At 48.9% G+C, this 22753-nt stretch overlaps 2 protein-coding genes across 5 annotated transcripts in view; one reads left to right on the top strand and one right to left on the bottom strand.

Annotated features, from left to right (window-relative positions):
* The first annotated feature begins 44 nt into the window (after nucleotides 1-44).
* Nucleotides 45-2937, top strand: rps27a (ribosomal protein S27a). Its single transcript, XM_014971705.2, has 6 exons — nucleotides 45-126; nucleotides 236-300; nucleotides 594-648; nucleotides 1450-1535; nucleotides 2557-2688; nucleotides 2758-2937. The coding sequence occupies exons 2-6, from the start codon at nucleotides 253-255 to the stop codon at nucleotides 2905-2907; spliced, it is 471 nt and encodes a 156-aa protein (XP_014827191.1). The 5' UTR covers nucleotides 45-126; nucleotides 236-252; the 3' UTR covers nucleotides 2908-2937.
* Nucleotides 2938-5610: 2673 nt separating this feature from the next.
* Nucleotides 5611-22753, bottom strand: part of usp54a (ubiquitin specific peptidase 54a) — a 29632-nt gene continuing 12489 nt past the window's right edge. For 3 of the 4 annotated variants that reach the window (XM_088013343.1, XM_088013344.1, XM_088013345.1), the window contains 17 exons: nucleotides 21710-21792; nucleotides 19272-19374; nucleotides 18435-18581; nucleotides 18215-18364; nucleotides 15710-15878; nucleotides 14623-14832; nucleotides 14383-14511; nucleotides 13338-13974; nucleotides 12975-13099; nucleotides 12741-12905; nucleotides 10669-10788; nucleotides 9967-10138; nucleotides 8970-9733; nucleotides 8801-8898; nucleotides 8306-8428; nucleotides 7480-7690; nucleotides 5611-6784 (listed from right to left, as the gene is read on the bottom strand). In XM_088013343.1, coding sequence (XP_087869469.1) covers nucleotides 6234-6784; nucleotides 7480-7690; nucleotides 8306-8428; nucleotides 8801-8898; nucleotides 8970-9733; nucleotides 9967-10138; nucleotides 10669-10788; nucleotides 12741-12905; nucleotides 12975-13099; nucleotides 13338-13974; nucleotides 14383-14511; nucleotides 14623-14832; nucleotides 15710-15878; nucleotides 18215-18364; nucleotides 18435-18581; nucleotides 19272-19374; nucleotides 21710-21792 — 3957 coding nt within the window. In that variant the 3' untranslated portion in view covers nucleotides 5611-6233. The remainder of the gene's footprint in view (nucleotides 6785-7479; nucleotides 7691-8305; nucleotides 8429-8800; nucleotides 8899-8969; nucleotides 9734-9966; nucleotides 10139-10668; nucleotides 10789-12740; nucleotides 12906-12974; nucleotides 13100-13337; nucleotides 13975-14382; nucleotides 14512-14622; nucleotides 14833-15709; nucleotides 15879-18214; nucleotides 18365-18434; nucleotides 18582-19271; nucleotides 19375-21709; nucleotides 21793-22753) is intronic. The other variant, XM_088013346.1, reaches the window with a different exon arrangement.

The following is a 22753-nucleotide window of genomic DNA, read 5'->3' as shown; positions in this document are numbered from 1 at the left end:
ACTGTTTCTGTTTTTTAATCAGGCACAATAACGGCCAGCTACCTCCGTTGAATCGCGTGTAGGAAACCCCGTTCTTTCCCCTTTGAGGTCCTCTTCTCAGGATCCGCCATTAGGAGTGAACCGGTGGTGAGTGGTGCTGCGTGTTTTTTTCACTTTTTAATAAAATATAACCGCATTTTGGATCAGTTTTCAATCTGAGTGGGTTCCGATAGTCTCTCCGTGTGTTTCCCTACAGGTGGACCGAACCTCACGATGCAGATTTTCGTGAAAACCCTCACGGGGAAAACTATAACCCTCGAGGTGAGCGTGATGGAGGGTGGCGGCGTTTACTTACTGCGGTTAATCGGAGCTTTACTATTTAAAGGAGCACATATTAAGCCTGTTTTCTGATTGTTATTTTGATGTATAACATAATAATGCTCCGGTTGGTCATAAAAAGCAGCTAAACTGAAGCTACGTTGCTAAAGCTGGTAGAGCAGTAACACGTGTAGCCGCAGAGGCTCGTTTAAACGGAGCAGATTGAAGAACTCAGTGTTGGAGCTTAGAGTGATTTTATTCAATGCCATCAGGTTACATATGTTTTTATTTTCCAGGTTGAGCCTTCAGATACTATTGAAAATGTCAAGGCTAAGATCCAGGACAAGGAAGGTGAGTGTCAGCTGCTACTGTCGATCCATTCAGGTGGTTCTGACTGATCCTGGTGACCCTGAACGCCTCTAAATGGGGTCCAGCTGGACTTTAAATGAAACCTGGAGGAAAAAGTTCCTATGAACAACAAATGTCTTAGTTACTATGCTAATGATATTTACTTAAAAATGTCTACATAGTTTAGATGTTTTTAAAGGCACGTTGGCAGTTTTTTACAAAATGAAATCTATCATCTCATTTGTTGAAATTAGCTGGAGTAATGACTTAAGTCAAGACAATTGTGATTAACTGAGAATATTTACAGACTGAGTCACATTGGAGAATTTTCACAACATTTTAATGAAGGTATTAAACTTTTCATATCTATTGGTGGATATTGGAGGGTTTCTCTAAACTCAGGGTGACTGTTCTGTTTACCTGTTTCTGGAGGTTCTGACATGTTTGCTGATGGTCTGCTTCTGCTTTGCAACAAAATTAAAATAATCTCTGATTGGCTGTTCATCTAGAAGACAGGCTATCTGCTGCTCAGAAAGGTTGCAATTCCAGACTTCCTCAAAGTGACCCCAGATGGCTGCTTCATCTACTCAGGACCATCAGTTTAACCTGAGACTGTGGAGGTCGTTGAGGGGGTCTGCAGGTCGTTGAGGGGGTCTGCAGGTCGTTGAGGGGGTCTGCAGGTCGTTGAGGGGGTCTGCAGGTCGTTGAGGGGGTCTGCAGGTCGTTGAGGGGGTCTGCAGGTCGTTGAGGGGGTCTGCAGGTTGTTGTTTCTCCATGTTTAAATTGTTGCTGATGTTCCTGCAGGAATTCCTCCTGACCAGCAGAGGCTGATCTTTGCTGGGAAGCAGCTGGAGGACGGACGGACGCTGTCGGACTACAACATCCAGAAGGTGAGAAGAACTCTGCAGCGTTCGGTTCTTCTGAACAGATTCAGTTGAATTGTTTTAGTTCATTTCTTGAACTGAACTCTGAAGTTCTGTTTTTATTCTAATTTAATAGGAAATAGCAAATTTATTTCAGCCTCAAAGTTCAACCAAACCAAAATCAACCAGAGACATCCACTATCATCCAAAACAAGATCACATCATATTTATTAAAAAAGTCACCTAGCATTTAATTACTGTTTGTCTGTGGCTGTTAATGGTGTCATAAGGCCATGATGATTTTATCTTCAGATTAATTAAAATATATAAAGTTAAACACGAGGGTTTTAATCGTGCAGGGCTGACATTTCTCCTCTGATCCGTTTTGGTTTGTTCAGAAACATTTGATGCATCACCGAGGAAACCTGGAGTCAGTCTGTCTGTCCAGTGTAGAGGCTTCCTGAAGCCAACTGTTCAACACCACCTGCTAAAATCAGCAGATGTTCTGGAATGAAATTAACATTTAATTTTCTTACCAACACTGAAGGAATTCTGACAGTTTGAACTCTGGAAATGTTATTTATCATTTTGTTTGTCATCATACATGATTACATATTGATTGACCAAAAACCACCAGATCATCTGCATGTTTCACCTTCAGTCTGATGATGTGAGGAGTTAAAACCAGTTTACTGACATTAATAAAACACAAACTTAATGTTTACTTTAAAACATTTCCACAGATCCCTGCCATGTTTTTCCTTGGAGTCAATCAAAATCATTTATGCTAAATTGCAGGATTATTTCTAATAATTTTGGTCTAATGCAATCAGGAGCAACACACTGGACCTGCTTTCAGCTCAGGAAGTGAAGCATCAGGACAGAAACTGAATCAGATTTTCAGGTTTTCTGCTTTAATCGTCACTTTTTCTCCAAATTAACGTTTTACCAACCAGCTGCAGCAGAGAATCTCTGAATGGTTCTGGACCGGTTCAGTGTTGGTTCTGGTGGCCTGCAGGTGGCGCTCTGACCTGCTTCCTGTTTCCAGGAGTCCACTCTGCACCTGGTGCTGCGGCTGAGAGGCGGCGCCAAGAAGAGGAAGAAGAAGTCCTACACCACACCCAAGAAGAACAAACACAAGAGGAAGAAGGTCAAGCTGGCCGTGCTCAAGTACTACAAGGTGGGCGGGGCTTCTGGGGTCAGAGGGCGGGGCCTCTTCCCTTCAGTGGCTGACTGTTTCTGTCTGCAGGTGGATGAGAACGGTAAGATCCACCGTCTGCGGCGCGAGTGTCCGGCTGATGAGTGCGGCGCCGGCGTCTTCATGGCGAGTCACTTCGACCGCCATTACTGCGGCAAATGCTGCCTGACCTACTGCTTCAACAAGCCGGAGGACAAGTAGAGCTCTGGAGGAATAAACAGTTTGGTTCCACATGCTGAGTCTGAGTCCTTTTTCTGCTGAACACTGCCTGGTCAACGGGGTCAGAGGTCAGGGTTATAAACATCCAGTTTCCATTAGAACCAAAGAGCTGATTGGTCCAGAACGTTCTCAGGTTTTCTACGTCAGCAGGTTTTACTCCAGCAGTTGTCATGACGACAGGACAAGGCCAGATCCGGCTCTCTGGGGACAAAATCCAGTTTTAAACTTGGGAATAAGATTTTTTTAAAATAAGCTCAAAATTATTTAGAATGTAATTCCCACAAAGTAAGTCAATGAATTACAAAATAAAATGCTAATAAAATCATAGCAGGAAACCAGTAGCTGGAGCCCTCTAGTGGTCACTGGATGGATTTCTTAAAACCAGTTCAGGTTTCTGTGGTCAGAACCAGTCTGAGCCCAGATCAGAGTCGGGCAGCAGGAATCGGGTCGCTGATCCTCTGATTCTGTTTCTCAAACTATTCCAGACCCAGAAACGTTGAACCCATTTATCAGAGACCAGAGACGATATTTACAGCCTGACATGAAAATCTTATTTTCTGAATGACCTCATTGAACTGAAGTCACTGGAAGGCCTTTTGTCCTGCCGGACAGTTTGACTCGATAAATTAGGATGCGTCCTGATCAGGCTTGTCAGATTAATATTACCTTTAGAGAACAACCTTTGAGCAGCTACATGAAATATAAATGTGTTAATTTGGAAGTAATCTAATGTCTTTCACTTGGTGATGGAATTAAAGGAACTTTTCAGTCATAATTTATGGAATCAGCTGAATGCTTCCCTACAGATGAAAAGTTTCATAATTCAGTAATATTTTTTGTGAAGAATTATCACATAGTTGCCTTTTATTGTCTGATTTTATCAAGCGCTAAAATACAAAAACAACATGAGATTCTGTGACAATCAAAATGTTATTAAACATTTCAAAAGCAGAATAAGTAACTTCTGTGTAAACCTAAAGAATCATACTTTGTATTTTTCAATTATGTGATTCTGATTCCACCTTTAGTCCTGCTGACTCAGCAGATTAGATATGATGTGACTTTAATGTAGCAAGTATTAAAGACGCCAAACCCTTTTAGTGTGTCTGGTTGGGGCAGGTGGTGAGTCGAGTTATTACTGGATTCTATAAAATGAGGCTTAAAGCTGAGATGCTGAAGTTTGGAAATGTGAAATATATTCTCTCTGAATATAAATCTTTAAAAAATTGCTCTCTGTCAGTTCTGTAAAGATACAATAGAGAACAAAGCGAATTTCTTTTATATTGACCAATAATTTAATTTTACTTAATTGTCGCTGTTGGAGCCATAATTTAAAATTTGAAAAGCTTTGGCTCTTTATGCTTTATGAAATATTTCATCCCATTTGATGATGCATCTGAATTTCGCCACGTTCTACGAACAAATGATGCAACAGGGGAAAAACGTAGAAAAACGGGTGATAATTTTTTCTGTCAGCTTGACGTCACACGCAGGTTCGTTGTCATGGCAACCAATAAACAACAGCCCCGCGAGCGCAGAGCAAAGATTAGATCAAGTGCATCAGGAATTAACACAAACACAAAAACCTTTCCCACACTAAACGTAGACGCTCCAAACAGAACATTCCGTTTGTTTCAGATTTATGTTTTTGAATTTTCATTTTGCATCGTTAGGATTGATGCCTCAACACTCTGTGGTTGATTAGCCAACTTAAACACCTGATTATCTGTCAGAAAATCTATGTAGGTCGCTTTATTTTGTGTTAATTGAACCGAAATACTCCGAACTGCAGTAAGAGTTCATGTTAAGTTTTAAAAGTTAAGCTAGTCTAGTCAGGGGCTGAGCCAGAGGGGGTTCCAGGGGCCCAGTGGCCGCCCCCACCCTGACATCTGATTGGCCCCCCAGTTGCCCCGACATGTAACAGCACCAGGTCGTTCCTGTACATTATTTGGAATCATTCTAAGCCAACCTAATATCTAAAGAAGAAAAACAATAATAAATATATGAAAAAAATGTATAAAACTTCATATAAGTCCATGTGATGACATATATAAATGCATTTATACCAGCCTCCATTATACTAATACTCGTATAAACGAGCTGATATTGATCAGTCTGGACAGAACCAGCGGACTCTGTTCTAATCAAGACGAGGGTGAGGAGGGAATCTGACATATTGACTCAGTTTTTACTGGTTTTGTTTTTAAAACACCATTAATGTAAGCAGTGTAACTATACATTGGATATTTGGCGTTTCTCATCTCGTGTCATTAATTGGGAGGATTTATGCGCATTTATTGCCCAGCAGCGCTGGGTTAACATGGTTAACCGGGTTAACATGGTTAACCGGGTTAACTGGTTTAACCTTGTTAACCCTTTCCTGCAGTTATTCTTCATGTCTTCTATATTTGATTCCTTAAATTTCAATAAAACTGATTTTTGCATTAAATCATTTTTCATCCTGAAAACACTTGAAGGTCAAAAGTGGAAAATCTGTATTTTTCTCTTTCATTCAGATTTTCTACCTGAAACTGAAAACCTGCAGAACATTTTTCTATTTTTGTTGTTCTGGTTTCTGGACTCATCCAGAACCTTCTGGCTCAACAGAACCAGATGCTTAGAACCAAACCAGAACTTGTGACTAAAGTAGAGACATGAGGTTGAATGATGACCCGAGAAACTTGATTCGTTTCCATGGAGATCTTTAATCATCTCGTCTGTTTGGCGGAGAAAAACAAGCAGAACCAGAAACTGACATGATGGGAAGCAGAACTTCAACCGAGACGTTTCTGCAGCTTCATGAACCTAAAGCTGGTCCTCAGAGACGACTTGGTGTTGGTTTGTTTCTGCCCACCTGGAGCGCCAGCCGGGTGGAGTCAGCAGTTCATCATCTAAAAATGACCGGAAAACGGGAGAAAACTGGGTGTTGACCAGTGGAAGTGACATCAGAGCCGGATGGAGTCACCAAGGAGATCTGCAGGAAGAGCAGAACCAATCAGAACCGAGGAGACGGGAAACATCAGGATGAAGATCCCAGAGGAAACCCGATGAGCTCTGCAGTCCGACAGAACCAGAACCTGCAGAACATCTACACTGGAGCAGAACCACATCCAGGTTCTGTTCAGCTGAACACAGGAAGTCTTTTCTTCTTCTGCTGCTGCTCAGCTGGAGCCACACGGGTCCAGTAGCACAGAGGAGGTTCTGCAGGAGGTTCTAGAGGAGACCCGGGTCCACATCTGGACCGAGTTCTGCTGGCTTTGGTTCTGATCCAGCTCTGTTCTGGTTCTTCAGGGAGGATCTGGATCTGCTCAGGTTCTTCTGTCTCCTCTCAGGTTCTGGTTCTGGTCGTGACCTCTGACCTCCATGAACCTGCTGACGTCTCCCTCACTGTTTGCTGCCTGAACGGCACCGGGCCACAGAAGCCGGCCGGGTCGGCAGGAAGGACGATCCGGGTCGGCAGGGAGCTGCCGGCAGAGCCCGTCCGTCCACTGGGGGCGCTGCTGGTACCGGGCGGCCCGCGGGTCCACATGGCGCCGCCAGTCCGTCTCCGGGGGAACGTCCAGACGCAGGGGCTGAGCAGGAACGTCTCCTGACACACGGGGGCGCCGTGGAGCAGCGCCGGCTCCTCCAACAGGAAGTGACGCCTGATGATGGCGGTGGGGGGCGACCGGGTCGGCGAGGAGACGCTGTGGACCAGCAGAACCAGCAGAACCGGGTCTGGGCCTGGGGAGGGAGGAAGAGGAGGAGGAGGGGGGCGGGGCGTGGCGAGGAAGAGTGGCGTAACCCATGGCGACGCTGTGGAGAGCCGAGGGAGTCGAACCGCTGTCAGACAGAACCAGAACCTGGTGCCAAGGAGAACCTGAGGAAGAGGAGGAGGAAGAGCAGAGTCAGCAGGTTCACCTGGAGAAGACCTGCCTGGTTCTGGTTCCGGTTCTGGTTAGAACTGGTTTATTTAGTCCAGTTGATCAGGTTAAAGTCCAGTTAATCGACCAATGAGATGAGACGAATCAACCAGAACCCATCAGAATCATCAGCAGGTTGTTTCTGAGCAGGAGAAACTCAAACGGGTCGGTGGTTCTGGATCGATGCTTCCTATGGAGCTGCTGATGCTAAGCTAACAAAGCTAGTGCTAAGCTAACTAGCCTAGCGAGGCTCAGCAGTTCCTAAAAAGTAAAATGTAGGAACAGAAAATATGTTTTAACTTGTTTATGTTAAAATAAATCAGTAAAGTTTTTTATTTAGAAATTAGATCAAAGAACAGAGTATTACAGCAACAGGAAGTGATGCAATACTCCTCAGCCAATCAGAGCCGCAGGAAGACGATGATGACGACTGATTGGTAAAACTAAATTAAACATCCTGAAGGTGAAACTTCATGTTCAGTCCTGAACATGAACCAGTTCCTACTGAACATAAAGAACTGGTTAGTGAACTGATTCAGTGAACAGCAGCAGCAAGAACCAGTTCCTACTGAACTCCAGATCAGAGTTTGAGTTTCACCCAACAGGAAGTCAGGAGGAGGAGGAGCAGGTGAATGTGGAGGTTAAGGGTTACCTGAGCGTCCCCAGGAGGGGGGGAGGGGTGGCGTCTGCGTGTGGGGGCGCCGTGGAGCCGGAGGGCTGTGGAGTCGGTGGAAGGAGGAGCGATCTGCTGTGAAGGAGGAGGAGGGGAGGTGCAGGGAGGAGGTGCTGGGGTGGAGGAGGAGGGAGGAAGAGGAGCAGTGAAGGTCTGAGTGTCTGAGGGGGGGCCTGGACACAGAGGGGTCCTTCAGATGTGATGAGGAAGACGAGGAGGGGGATGAAGATGGATGGAAGAGGAAAAACAGAGGAAGAGGAGAAATGGTTAACACGATGAAGATGAACTGAACAAACCCTGAAATGTTCTGATCCGACTTCCTGTCAGGACGTGTCTCCTCTGAGCCACCGTAGCTTCAGCAGATCAGAGTCTGCCTGCAGACGCCGATGTTCAGCATGAGGAAAACATCAGGACTCCTGCAGGCCGAGTTCAGGACGGACCGGGCCGGCAGACCGGGCCGGCAGACCGGGCCGGCTCCGCCTGGCAGACCACGCTCAGGGCAAAACTAAACCAAACATGAGTGTTTAACCAGCAGCCTGAGGCCGAACACAGAGGAGAGGATCTGAATCTGAAACTAAACCTGATGTTAAACCTGCTGAACTTTGACCTCAGACTGAACCTGCTGAACTCTTGGATGAAAGTCGGTCTGAGTTTTAACTCTTAACCAGAGAACTGAATTAGCCTCCTGGTTTTATCTGGTCTTTAACTCATTCATGTCTGAATCACCAGAGGAACAGGAAATGAAGGAGGCTGCAGTGACGACATGTCACCACCAGGTGGCAGCATGAACCTGTGTGTGACTTACACAGCTGCGTTGGAGGTTCTGCTGGAGGTTCTGTGGTCTCGACCCGATGACGGTTCCGCTCAGAATTCGAGCGAGGCGTCGCAGGTTCTCTGCGCTGTAGTTCTCGTCTTCGCCTGCAGGGGGCTGTAGAGGACACAGAGTTCAGCTGTGAATCAATGAGGAAGAACTTCTGGATGAATTTAATTTGACTCCAACTGAAAGTTCTGATTTCAGCTTCAGGCTGAATCTGGTTTCATTCATCAGTTTTTAGGATTTTACTTCCAGACTCACATCAAAGATAAAACATGTTTCTACCAGAAATCAATTCCTGATAAAGTGGAAATCGTCTCAGATAAAAACCGACTGCAGCAGGAAGTTAACAGATGTTCAGGAAAGACAGTACCAGATCCTGATGTCTGTAAAAACCTAAAACTCTGGTTACTGATCAGTTCATTGATCATAGCTCAGCTGTCTCTTGGTTCTGGTGTTAGCGCAGCAGCTTCCTGTGGGTTCTACCTGCTCTCCAGGTGAGGCCGGTCTCCTGTAGGCGTTTCTCTCGATTTCAGCCGTCGGCGTTTTGGAGCGTCTGGATCCAGACGGCGTTCTCCTCACCACTGGAACAGAGACAGAAAGTGTTCATACTCATGTTTACATCGGAGGAGTTCCTGCCCGTCTGTGCTCCTACCTGCTCTGCTGCCCCCTGGCTGCGGGCTGACTCCACGGCTGCCCCGTTGCATGCTGGGAGCCTGCAGGCTGGCCTGGTACAGCGTCTCCAGCTCAGATAACTCCTCCCCCTCTGCTGCTCCGCCTGCCGCTGCATGCTGGGAGTTGTAGTATCTGTTGACGTTTTCAGCCCATCGTTGCACAGGCAGGGCGGCTCTGAGAAGCTGATTGGCTGGTGGGGAGCAGCTCTTGATTGGCCGGCCCACAGTGGGGGCGGAGCCTGAGGGAGAGTAAAAGGTGGAGCTGATAGATGGAGAATCATCCAGCTGCTCCGGAGTTAAATAAGACCACTTCCTGGTTGGGCAGGAGGAAGGGGGCGGGGCTAGGCTTGTGGGCGTGGCCTGTTTGTTTCTGGAGTAACCCGAATCCTCCATCATCTCATGACACCCGTTACCTCCAGCAGGTGATGGAGTTTGGGAACATGGCCGATGTGGGGGCGGGGCTTGTGACGGGTCAGGCCACGCCTCTTCTGGTGGAGGGGGCGGAGCCACGTCATCCAGGTAGGTTTCCACAGCAAGAGCAGGGAGAGACCTGGCGCTACCGAGGGGTTTCCCAAAGCCAGAGCAGGGGCTCCTGCTGGAGGTGGGGTCAGAGGGCAAACCTGATGCAGGAGGGAGGGGCTTAACAAGGCAGGTGAAAGGGGGAGGAGCCTGGTGGTCCTGTCGGGCAGCTGATTGGTCGCCCTGCTTGTCTGTCAGAAGTACTGGGAGCGGGAGAGGCTTTGATCTGCAGAGGAGGGAGAGAAGACCGAGGTCACCCAGAGGAAGGCCACCTGCTGCTCTGAGGGGGCGGGGCTTAGACTGTCTGATTTAAAACTAATTTCACAGAAATGGAAAAAAGATCCAGCAGCTCCACTCTGATCCTGCAGCTCATCCTCTGAACTGACAGTAGGGGGCAGCACTGCGCCCCAACAGGCTGAGCCAGCTTAGCTGTGATTGGCTGAGCAGAGCAGGTGGTACCTGAGCTGTTCCAGCGTCTGCTGCTCCTCCTGCTGCTCTGCTTCCTGTCTTACTGCCTCTGACTGCTGCAGCTGCAGCATGCGCTGCTGCAGGCTGCGGCATCTCCTCATGCAGCGCTGCAGCCGGCTGTGGCTACCGGCTCCACCCTCAGCCGCCGCCGGCCGCAGCTTGGCTGCAGCGGTGCAGGAAAACGTAACCATGGAAACAGAAAATAAAGGAAAAGGAATAACTGGGAAAGAAAAGATGCATAAATAATAACATGCTGTGATGAGGTCATGTAGAAATGTTTAAGTGAAGCATCAGGAGGCGATGCGGCCTCATGGTGGCGCTGTTGGTCAGACATGAGGAAATCAAACAGAAGGAATGGAAACCCAAACCAGTGAAACTGGGCCGAAGGTTCTGGTTCTGTTTCAGGATCCAGGATTGATCTACTCTCATCATTCAGGCTTCTTTTTCTGCTGCTGCAGGTTTCAGGTAGTTTGGACCGGATCAGAACCCAGAACCAGCCGATCGGCCCGAATGACTGGAAACAGGAGCTAAGGTTCCCCTGAGAGACCGGAGAACCCGGTTCTGGTTCCCCGCCATGACTGACTCAGTTTAACTTCAGATCATGAACACAAACATGTCAGGAAGTCTAACTATCATTTGCAGGAATGCGATGTGTTATGAAGGGGCGGAGCCACACAAAGGGGCGGGGCTTACAGACGGCTTCATTGACCGCAGAGAGCGCCGCCGCAACGTCACCCGCCTGCTCCAAGCGCAGAGATTGGTCCAGCAGGAGCTCCGCCTCCATCACACACCTGTCAAAGCTCTCGCCTTTACCTGCAAGACACACACACACACACACACACACGCACACACACACACACACACACACAGTCAGTAACAATGGCAGCTGTTTGTTCATCACTTCCTTTGTGTTTCAGTTTGAGTTTGTTCAGCAGATCAGTGGAGAACATTCCTCCTGCTCCATCTGCTGACCACACACACACACACACACACACACACACACACACACCGCATAGGAACACACACACACACACACACACACACACACACACACACACACACACACCACATAGGAACACACACACACACACACACACACACACACACACCGCATAGGAACACACACACACACACACACACACACCGCATAGGAACACACACACACACACACACACACACCGCATAGGAACACACACACACACACACACACACACACACACACACACACACACACACACACACAGTGAAACACACACACACACACACACACACACACACACACACACACACACACACACACACACACCACATAGGAACACACACACACACACACACACACACACACACACACACACCACATAGGAACACACACACACACACACACACACACACCGCATAGGAACACACACACACACACACACACACCGCATAGGAACACACACACACACACACACACACACACACACACACCACATAGGAACACACACACACACACACACACACACACACACACACCGCATAGGAACACACACACACACACACACACACACCGCATAGGAACACACACACACACACACACACACACACACACACACACACACACACACACACACACACACAGAGTAACAAGCTCTGGTTCAAATCAAGAACTGAAGAACGTCTGAATGTAAAACTATTGTTTCTAATAAATGTTATTGATATTATCAATGAATCGATCAACTCTGGCTCCTGGTGATCGTCCTGCTCTGGTTCCGGTTTCATTCCTCCGACTCGTCCTGCGGCTCCCCGTCGGGTCGACAGTGTTAGGATTTGATCAGTGGATACAGAAACTGGGACCATCAGAACCGACCGGAGGTTTACGGATCCATCTGCACAAATTCAACCATGAATATCTACAACCTGCTGAAGGTTTCGGTCCCTTTACTGAGGTTTCTGACAGTGGTGTGTGTTAATGCTTTCGCTGGTCCAGTTTTCTCTCTGTAAGTCTTTCAGCTCACTACTCTGGACTCTTACCACATCTGGAGTATTTAAAACACGACTGGATGAATATCCAGGGAATCTTCATACATGTGGAAAGTTCAGACTTTTTTCCTGGCTGTTCGGGTCTAAGTGACCCGGTCTGTTTCTCCTTCTGATAAAAATCACACCCTGATCAAAATGATTTAACTATTCCCCCAAATCACATGTGGAACCTTGAAGCAGCTGAGCTACAGCAGCAGATACCACAGTCAGGAACGGAAAACATGAAACCATCTGGAGAGGCATCAGGGATCCAGGTGATGGTGTGTGGTGTACCGTCTTGGTCCATTTTGGACCCATCAGAACCTCCTGCGGACCTTTGAAGCTGTCAGCATGATGAGGCTCACCCCTCATTCAGGCAGAGCAAAGCTCCATGACACAAAGTCCAGATTGTCTCGGTTGGTTTCTGATTCTCTACATCAGACCAGAGTCTGGTTGCACATGGTAACCAGCCCAGACCCATTTCAGGTTCTGGAGGATCCGCTCCGGTCCGGCAGCTCTCTGCTGGGGAACCGTCATCAGTTAGACTCCAGATGAACATGGACTGCTCTGTCTTCAAAGAACCACAGGACATCTGGAGACTTTAACAACTAAACACAAAGTTCAGGGTTTATCCATCCATCGTCTCTCATGCTCAGTGGGTCAGCAGGTGCTGGAGTCCAACAGAACCAGAACCAGAACAACAGGAGACTCAGCAGGGATCACCTGGTCTGAACTCCTGGTTTAACCACCAGAACCTGAGTTACCTTGGATCTGCAGCTGGTCCAGGTCCAGGTACTTGCTGGGTCTGGGGTTGAAGCCCAGCGCCTCCTCCCTCTCCTTCTCCTGCCACCGCTGCTGCTCCTCCTCCCTGGCTCTCCTCAGCACCTCCTCCTGCAGCTCGTCCAGCTCGCTGCAGCCTGCGGGGGGCGCTGCAGCAGCAGGAACAGCAGGTTACAGACAGACTCTGGATCAGGGCCTACAGACGGCGGCCTTCATACCGAGGCTCCCCCTGCTGGAGGAGGCGAGGTCCTGCAGCAGAGCGCCGCTGCTCTTTGACCTGATGTTCCTCCATGAGGGTCCTGAGGATGAGGAGGAGGAGGAAGGCTTCTTCACACCACTCTCCCTGCAGACACAGCGGATCATATTATGGGATGGGATTCTTTCAAACAGCCATAGGTCAAAGGTCAAGTCTTAACTGGTGTCAGATTTAGGGGAACCATCTCCTGTTGCTCTTTGACCCCAGACTCTATCCTGAGATCAGAGACCTGAAATTCATGAATGTTGTTTGGGGCTCCTACTGCTCAGAACCCTCTGGTGATTCTGTGACCTTTCACCTCTAGGGTTGGGCCCAACAGTCTCACCTGTCTCCCAGGCTGAGGTCCAGGCTGACGGGGCTGCCGCTGTTCCTCTCGCTGCTCTCGTAGCCGCTCTCCATCCTCTGGATCAGCCTGGGAGCAGCAGGAGGCGCAGGGAGCTGCGGCCCTCTGAAGGAGCTGGGGAGAGTCCGGGAGAACACCGCTCTGATGGACGGCGCCTCCTCCTGGCCTGACGAGGTGCTGTGGGCCCCATCGGGCTCACAGGCTCCTCCTCCCAGCGGGCTGTATCCCGCCTGCCTCCGCCGCTCGCGCATGAAGATGGTGTCGATGTTGAGCGTCTCCCTCCGCGGCCTCCACGCCGGCCGGCACCTCCCTGCTCCTCCTGAGGAGCTGGCCTTGGACTCGCTGCTGGTGCTGTCAGCCTCCCAGTCCTGGACTGGAGCGGAGGAGGAGAACAGAGCTGTGTCTGCAGCAGGGAGGTGCTGGCTGGAGCAGGAGGAGGAGAGGAGCTCAGAGGAGAGGACGGCGGCCGGCAGAGAGGAGGAGGACGAGGAGGACAGGGGGCGGATCATGTTGGTCATCGTCTCCTTAAAGTCTCTGAGGCGACTGGCTGAGGATGAGGAGGAGGAGGATGAAGGTTTGGGGAGGTGCCGAGGAGCCTGCTTCTCCTTTAAGGTTTCTCCTGGAGGACAGAGGAGAAAAACATGTAGAGGACGAGAGGAGAGACGGAGGAGGACAGAGGACAGCAGCGATGAGGAGCGAAAGGCGAGAGAATGAGGACATGAAGAACGGACCAGATTAAACCAGATTAAACCGGTTTAATCTGGTTTAATCTGGTTTAATCTGGTTTAATCTGGTTTAATCAGATAAAACTGGTTTAATCTGACTTGAACCAGATTAAACCAGTTTGAACCAGATTAATCAGATTAAATCAAACCTCATCATCTTCATCACCCGTTTGTTTTGTTTTATAAACTAACTGATGTAATAAACTCTTTATTCTGATCTTTGAGTTCAGGTGAGTCTACCTTCCTGTTCATTAGATTATAATTTATTTTAGCGTTTCCTCGTTAATCTAAGCCCCGCCTACCATCGCTGTGGTAACCTGCTGATGGCGGATCGGGTTCTGGTTTGATTCGCTGAGAAGACCTGTTGGAGCTCCGCCTCCTGTCTGTGGCCCCGCCTCCTTTCCTCAGAGGCTGCTCATCTGCCACACGGCCTTACAATGAGAGGCATTATGGGATGGTTTACCCATCATGCAACACGGTGAATGAATGAATGAGTGAAGCAGTGAAGCAGTGAGCAAGGACAACAGAGGACAGTCTGGTACCTATGGCGTCCAGGCTGCAGAGGGAGGCGTGCAGCGTTCTGTCGGTTCTGTCGGGTCGCTCCATGCAGACCAGCGTTCCCTGGGAGTCGGATGAGCAGCGACTCGCCACGGCCTCATGATAGGACTGGGAGGACTGGGAGGACTGGCGGCCACAGTAGCTCTCTGTGGACGAGTCGGTTCGAGTGTCGCTGGAGATGGACGGCTCGCGGCCTGCAGGGGGCAGCGATGGGTCATTTATGAGTTAAACACACAGAGAGCTACTGGTAGCCCTACAGCAGCTAGCTGCTACAGGGCTACCGGCTGCAGGATAGCCGGCAGCCCTACAGCCAGCAGCCCTATAGCCGGCAGCCCTACAGCCGGTAGCCCTACAGCCGGCAGCCCTACAGCCGGCAGCCCTACAGCCGGCAGCCCTCAGGCCGGCAGCCCTACAGCCGGCAGCCCTACAGCCGGCAGCCCTACAGCCGGTAGCCCTACAGCCGGCAGCCCTACAGCCGGCAGCCCTACAGCCGGCAGCCCTACAGCCGGTAGCCCTACAGCCGGCAGCCCTACAGCCGGTAGCCCTACAGCCGGCAGCCCTACAGCCGGCAGCCCTACAGCCGGTAGCCCTACAGCCGGTAGCTCTATAGCCGGCAGCCCTACAGCCGGTAGCCCTACAGCCGGTAGCCCTACAGCCGGCAGCCCTACAGCCGGCAGCCCTACAGCCGGTAGCCCTACAGCCGGCAGCCCTACAGCCGGTAGCCCTACAGCCGGCAGCCCTACAGCCGGCAGCCCTACAGCCGGTAGCCCTACAGCCGGTAGCTCTATAGCCGGTAGCCCTACAGCCGGTAGCCCTATAGCCGGCAGCCCTATAGCCGGTAGCCCTACAGCCGGTAGCCCTACAGCCGGTAGCCCTATAGCCGGTAGCCCTATAGCCGGTAGCCCTACAGCCGGTAGCCCTATAGCCGGCAGCCCTACAGCCGGTAGCCCTATAGCCGGTAGCCCTACAGCCGGTAGCCCTATAGCCGGCAGCCCTACAGCCGGTAGCCCTATAGCCGGTAGCCCTATAGCCGGTAGCCCTACAGCCCGAGTGTCTGCGGCTCCTGGTTACCCGAGTCCTCGCTGTCGTAGCCGGCCTTGTGGAGGCGCTGCAGGTCGAGGCGTGGTGGCAGGTCCTGCAGGGTCACCGGCGTCCCACGCGGGTCGGCGTACAGCAGCAGCAGCGGCTGGTAGCGGCCTTTAATGCAGCGCGACACCACGTCCTTCCACCGGGGCCCGATCTGAGGGAACAGCAGAAGCCGTTTTGGAGCCGTTCACTGAAACTTCTGAACGCTGGAGGTCCGGTTCTGGACTGGATCCAGTTCTGAGGGCTAACCCCAGAACTGACCACCGGAGAACCAGAGGAGACCTGAGCTCTGCTCTTGTTGCCATGGGAACGAATGTTTCTGCTTCTGATTCATATAAACACAGAAACATGAAACTATTATGGGATGTTTCAGAGTCAGCATGAAAATCAGAGAGAAGATTTTCACACTGATTTCACATTGAGCCTCAAATTTATTCAACAAGAATCGGTTTCTATGGAAACGAAGGTTGAATTTCTATCCATCATCCATTCATCCAACAACCATCCATCCAACAACCATCCATCCAACAACCATCCACTCATCATCATTAACCTCCACTTTCTTGTCCAAAGTAACCCTAACCCCATGTAACAAGCTATTCACAATAACAATAATACTTAGTAGTTTTAGTCGTTCACTCAAACATCAGTTAGTTTCAGTATTGATTCAGGTTTTCTGAATAAACTCAGATGGATTCATGTCTAACTGAAAACTTTCCATAAACTAAAGAAAAATCGAACCGAGCTTCAACCAGTTTCTCTGACATTCCTCTAAAAACGAGACCCAAAGTATGTGGAAATAAACCCAGCTGGTTTTAACATCTGAATCCTGCCAGCAGCGTCTCACCGTCTCTCTGAAGGAAGAAAAACTTCCTCTTCCTCCTTTAGCTTTTCTTTTCTCTCTCTATCGTTTCCACCCGTCCTCCGTTTTCCAAAGCAGTACTCGGACCGGACCGAACCAGAGCGGACTGGACCAGACCAGAGCAAAGAGAGTAACGGTTTGTTTAACAGGCAGAAAGAGACGGGAGCTGGTCTGCAGCGTGGGTGAAAAGTGTTCACTGATCTGACCTCTGACCTCCGATCCAACCAGCTGCACCAACAAACAATGGAGGGATTTCCTGTTTCACAAAGAAAGAATGAAAAACTAGAGCAGGAGAGAGAGATAGATGGATGTAACTGTGAGCTGAAGTGAGGAAGAGGAGCAGATCCTTCATCCTTCATCATAATCTGATTATTTCCACAGATTAATTATCAGTTACACTGTAAAATATGACTTTATTCTCTGACAACATGCTCATATTTATGACTTTATTTTTGGTATTTTTACAACTATACTATTGGTTTAATACAATTTTATTCTCAAGTTATGACATTATTCTGTTATCTCACATCATTCTGGTATTATTATAACCTAACGGAGCAGTAATGGCTCCGTTAGCATTTCTGTTAGCATTTCCAGTAGTAATGGCTCAGTTAGCATTTCCGTTAGCATTTCCAGCAGTAATAGCTCCTTTAGCATCTTGTATTTGACGTTTCTCCTGGCGTCTGTAGCGCTGTATCCGGTTCGGCATCAACTGTGCTGCTTAGAGTTCGTTGCGGGGCTAACAGCCACACCACCGACACCGGACCTCCATGGGTCCGGTGTCGGTGGTGTCAGTACCGCAGGCAGTATAGCTCCTGTTAGCATCTCAAAGAGCGTCCAGCTCTACCTGTCTCAGCGGCAGCAGGCATTTATTTTTAGCTCGTTAAGGCAAAGATCACCTGTTAGCTTCATTGGTTCTGCTGGTATAAATGGCTCAAAGCGTTGTGGAGAAATGTCCAGGGTCCAGATTAGGTCCTTGGTTGTGTTCCTCTCCGGTTCTCGCACTGCGCTCTCCTTTCTTTCATGTGGGAAATTATCCAGATTCTTTTTATTTTTATTTTTTTATCATAGCCGATAGTGACATATGTGGCATTATCTAAAATGACACCAGTCAAACGCAATATGATAAACAACTACTGGGGCAAAGTTAGCCTTCCTGTGTTTACTCTGTAGACTCCAGTACAGAACGGACCTGATGACGTCATCAATGAAAAATGGCGGCCTCCATGGGCGACAAATATGACAAAAGATGTACATTTTTGAAGTAATTATGAGTTTTGGCGTATCAAAAACAGCAATTTTTTAAGTAATAGGAAAATTGCAACGTATTTAGGTCAACACGTTCAACTAGTCGTGGATCCATTTAAATCTGATTTTTAAAACACAAACGGCGTGAAGCGGAGCTCCATCAGCAGCTGGCAGGAGAACCCCGAATGTTTTTGGTTTTTATGGTTTTTAATATTTTAGTCTTGAGCAGTGAGACATTTTGAATATTATAATTATATGTACTGCGTCAGTGTAAAGGCTAATTCACCAAAGGCTGGGACCTCACCTGGTGGGACCCTCCACCAGGTTTAAGGTCATAAATCGGGCTCCATCAGAACCGGGCCGGCTGGTTCGGGTCTCACCTCCTTCACATGAGCATCATCGAAGTACATCCACCTCCTGATCTTGGTCTGGAAGAAGAAGGTGGAGTAGTGCTTGCCGTAGTAGCAGACCACGCCCACCAGGTAGAGCTCGGCCTGCCGGGCCTTCTCCTCAGTCACCCTGTAGAACAGCTGCAGAACCAGAACCGAGTCAGTCCGATTGCCCACCGCGCTCTGGTTTACCTCCGGGTCGGCTCCTCACATCTCCGAGTCGCAGGCAGGTTCCCAGAGAGTGGATGACGTCCTCGGCCAGGTCCGAGTGCTCCGAGTCCCACACCAGGCCGATGCTGACGATCTCTGGGCTGTTGAGCAGAACCCGGGCGATCCGGAGCTGCTGGCCGCACCGGCTCTGAGGAGGGACCAGTATCAGAACTGGGACTGGACCAGTATCAGGTCTGGGACTGGACCAGTATCAGGGCTGGGACCAGTATCAGGTCTGGGACTGGACCAGTATCAGGGCTGGGACTGGACCAGTATCAGGTCTGGGACTGGACCAGTATCAGGTCTGGGACCAGTATCAGGTCTGGGACTGGACCAGTATCAGAACTGGGACTGGACCAGTATCAGGTCTGGGACTGGACCAGTATCAGGGCTGGGACCAGTATCAGGACTGGGACTGGACCAGTATCAGGTCTGGGACTGGACCAGTATCAGGACTGGGACTGGACCAGTATCAGGGCTGGGACTGGACCAGTATCAGGTCTGGGACTGGACCAGTATCAGGTCTGGGACCAGTATCAGGTCTGGGACTGGACCAGTATCAGAACTGGGACTGGACCAGTATCAGGTCTGGGACCAGTATCAGGTCTGGGACTGGACCAGTATCAGGGCTGGGACCAGTATCAGGACTGGGACTGGACCAGTATCAGGTCTGGGACTGGACCAGTATCAGGGCTGGGACCAGTATCAGGTCTGGGACTGGACCAGTATCAGGTCTGGGACTGGACCAGTATCAGAACTGGGACTGGACCAGTATCAGGGCTGGGACCAGTATCAGGACTGGGACCAGTATCTGGACCAGTATCTGCTGGAGGCTTACTGGGCAGGTGCGCAGGTCGCCCATGCTGGCGTTGCGCAGCAGCTCTCCAAACATGCTGGGCGTCGGTTTCTCTCTGGACTCCAGCATCTTCACCGCCTGGTTGCTGAGGAAGAGGAAGAGGAGGAGGAAGCAGGCCGACCCGATCAGCCAATCAGCATCCAGCAGAGTAACACTGTTCAGTAGCTCAGAGCGTTAGCGCCAGGAAACAACAGCAATCTAATTTTATTAGGATTCATTCATCACTTCATCTTTGCATTATGTTCATATTTTATTCTTGTATTATTAAACTTATTCTGCTACGATTAAAACTTATATTATTTTGACTTTATTCTTGCATTATTACAACTTTATTCTCATTATTTCAACCTCATTTACATACCAATAAGTCTAATCTGGTATTATTCTGACTTTATTAGGTTAACATGATGAATTTATGTTCATTCTGGCTTCATCACCATTTTATTCTCTCAGCCTTTCCCTGGTCATATTCTGACTCTCAGACGTGAATTCGTGCCCAATTTGTTGCAGTTTACAATAATTTTAGTTTAATGTTAAATGTAATTTCTTTGCTGATGTTTAATCCTCTGCAGATAAACTGTAACTGATTTAAAAGCTAAAGCTTTATTTATTTAGGTAAAAATCCTGTGTTCTCTGTTTCATTGTATTTTAAGACGTTTTAATGTTTCTGTTGAATCTCGTTAAACTCCTGATGAAACAGATCATGATCTCTGCTCTCGGCTCAGAAACTGAATATTTCATAAATATCTGATCTGTACTTCATTCTGGTAAAACTCGTCTCTGTTGACATCAGATCGTCTGTCGTTGGATCTCTGATGGAAACATGAACTAAATATTTCATTTTGGTTTTTAAACTGGACTCTGATTTATTTCCTCTAACTTCAGGTTTTTCCTGTAAACGTCTAGAAATATGTTTATAGAAGCTGGACGACCTCCTGGTTTCACTGAACCTGCTGCAGAAACCATAGACATCAATACGTAGACCCCTCATGGAGCGCTGAGTCCTACGTAACGGCGTCCGCCATCTTGTATGTGGCAGCAGGGATCGGAGCTCCTTTAATCCTGTTCTGTGTTTCAACCGTTTTACGAAACAAACTGGATTCATTGGAATTACCTTCCCCAGGTAAGGATGAAAGATCAGAATTACTTTGCAGCCAGAAATTCGCTTTTAAACAACCGGAAAATATTTCCTATGTAGCTAAATTGGCCCGAAATAACCGCTGATTGTTAGCTTAGCAGCTAATGTTTTCATACTGTTTTCTAATGAGAGCTGATGAGAAACCGCTGTTAGAGGAGAAGTTCATTAGAAACCAGAGGATTTAGTGAGGAAAGATCAGTCAGGATCAGAGCTGGAGCTGCTGCTCTTCAGTCTGTTTCCAGCTCAGCTTCACCATGTCGGTATTTAGCTATAAAGATGCTACGAGTCAGAGCCCAACATGCTGAAAATGGCTTTTTATGAATGTCAAGGAAACATACGAAACATATCGTATGTATTTTCTATTAACTATTGGATAATTTCTCTTTTATCCTTGGCTTCAGCCTGTGAACCAGGACGTCTCAGAAGTCATTGAGTTCTCCCAGTGAGACCAGCAGACTGAAGCCTGTGGCCAGTGTTCCCAGTATAATAAATAAATATTTTATTCTTTAACTTTGTGTATTTTTAAATATCTCAGTCTGAAGTATTAGTGTATTAATACAGCTTATGTAATGAAATAAGAATAATTTACTCTGTTAGAATTATTTTCACTCTTTGCTGTCAATAGCAGAGTTGACGTATAATAAATATTTTTTCTCTGGAAAAAAGTAAGAAAAATATGTAGTTTAATGTTTGACAATGACTGATTTATAAATCAAAAGTCATTTCTCAATAACGTATAAAAAATAAATACAAGAAAATAATTTGTTTCTAGTCTTGAAACGTTAAATGTACATTAAATTATGGAATTATGTAAATATGTTCTTTAATTAAACACTGTAAAAGTGTCTGTTCATCAGTATCATTATAAAAATGATCAGAATCATTTCTATCAAATAAAACATTGAGCTCTTTATTCAGAAATGCCCCAAAGCAATTAAATAATCACATCTAAAGTTAGAAACTCTCTTTAGTCATTTCTTTGATTGCCAAATATATTAATGTGTGAGAAAATGTGTCAATGACAGGAATTAACTTAAAATACTTTGTAAAACGGAACTTTGTGAAGTTCGGTCCATTTACCTGTATTACCTCACTGGCACATATTCCACATTCAATATGGCGGACGCTGTTACGCATCGCAGCAACGGGCCGACCCGCTCCATGAGGGGTCGTATTTATGTCTATGGCAGAAACACTTCAGGTGTCTGGTTGCCAGGGCAACCCTGAGGCGTTGCCAGCTACCGCGTTGGAGCCCAAGATGGCGGCTCTGACAGAAACTCACCACAGCGAGGTGGTGGAGATGTAGTGGACCATCTGGATGAAGGGCAGCGGGTCGGAGGACGCTCCGCAGCTGCTGCACACACACTGAGGGAGGGGGGAGGAGGAGGGAGGGAGAGGGGAGGAGAGAGAGGGGGGGAGGGAAGGAGGGGGGAGAGAGAGAGAGCGGGAGAGAAGAGAGGGAGAGAGAGGGGGAGGGAGAGAGAGGGGGAGAGAGAGAGGGGAGGGAGAGAGAGAGAGGGGGGGAGGAGGAGAGAGAGGGGAGAGAGAGAGAGAGGGAGAGAGAGAGGGGGGGAGAGAGAGAGGGAGAGAGAGAGGGGAGAGAGAGGGAGAGAGAGGGGGAGGGAGAGAGGGAGAGAGAGGGGAGAGAGAGAGAGAGAGGGAGAGAGAGGAGGGGGAGAGAGAGAGGGAGAGGGAGAGAGAGAGAGGGGGGAGAGGGAGAGGGAGAGGAGAGAGAGGGGAGAGAGAGAGAGAGGGGGAGAGAGAGAGGAGGGGAGAGGGAGGGAGAGAGGAGAGAGAGAGGGGGAGAGAGAGAGAGGAGGGGGAGAGGGAGAAGGAGGGGGGAGAGAGAGAGAGAGAGGGGGAGAGAGAGAGGGAGGGGGAGAGAGAGAGGGAGAGAGAGGGGGAGAGAGAGGGGAGAGAGAGAGAGAGGGGAGAGAGGAGAGAGAGAGGGAGAGAGAGGGGAGAGAGAGAGAGAGAGAGGGAGAGAGAGAGGGAGGGGAGAGAGAGAGGGAGGGGGAGAGAGAGAGGAGGGGGAGGGAGAGAGAGAGAGGGAGGGGGAGAGGGAGAGAGAGAGGAGGGGGAGAGAGAGAGGGAGGAGGGGAGAGAGAGGGAGGAGGGAGAGAGAGAGGAGAGAGAGGGGGAGAGAGAGAGGAGAGAGAGAGGGGGGTGAGAGAGAGAGGGAGGGGGAGGAGAGAGAGAGGGGGGGAGAGGGAGAGAGGTGGGAGGAGAGAGAGAGGGGAGAGAGAGAGAGCGGGGAGAGAGAGGGGAGAGAGGGAGAGTGAGGGAGGAGGGGAGAGCGCTGGGGGTGAGGAGGCTAGGTGGAGAG

The sequence above is a fragment of the Poecilia mexicana genome, unplaced genomic scaffold (assembly GCF_051168715.1).
Source record: "Poecilia mexicana isolate PSO_F unplaced genomic scaffold, ASM5116871v1 scaffold_15, whole genome shotgun sequence".
Taxonomy (NCBI): Eukaryota; Metazoa; Chordata; class Actinopteri; order Cyprinodontiformes; family Poeciliidae; genus Poecilia; species Poecilia mexicana.
This window is presented reverse-complemented; position numbering and strand designations above follow the sequence as displayed.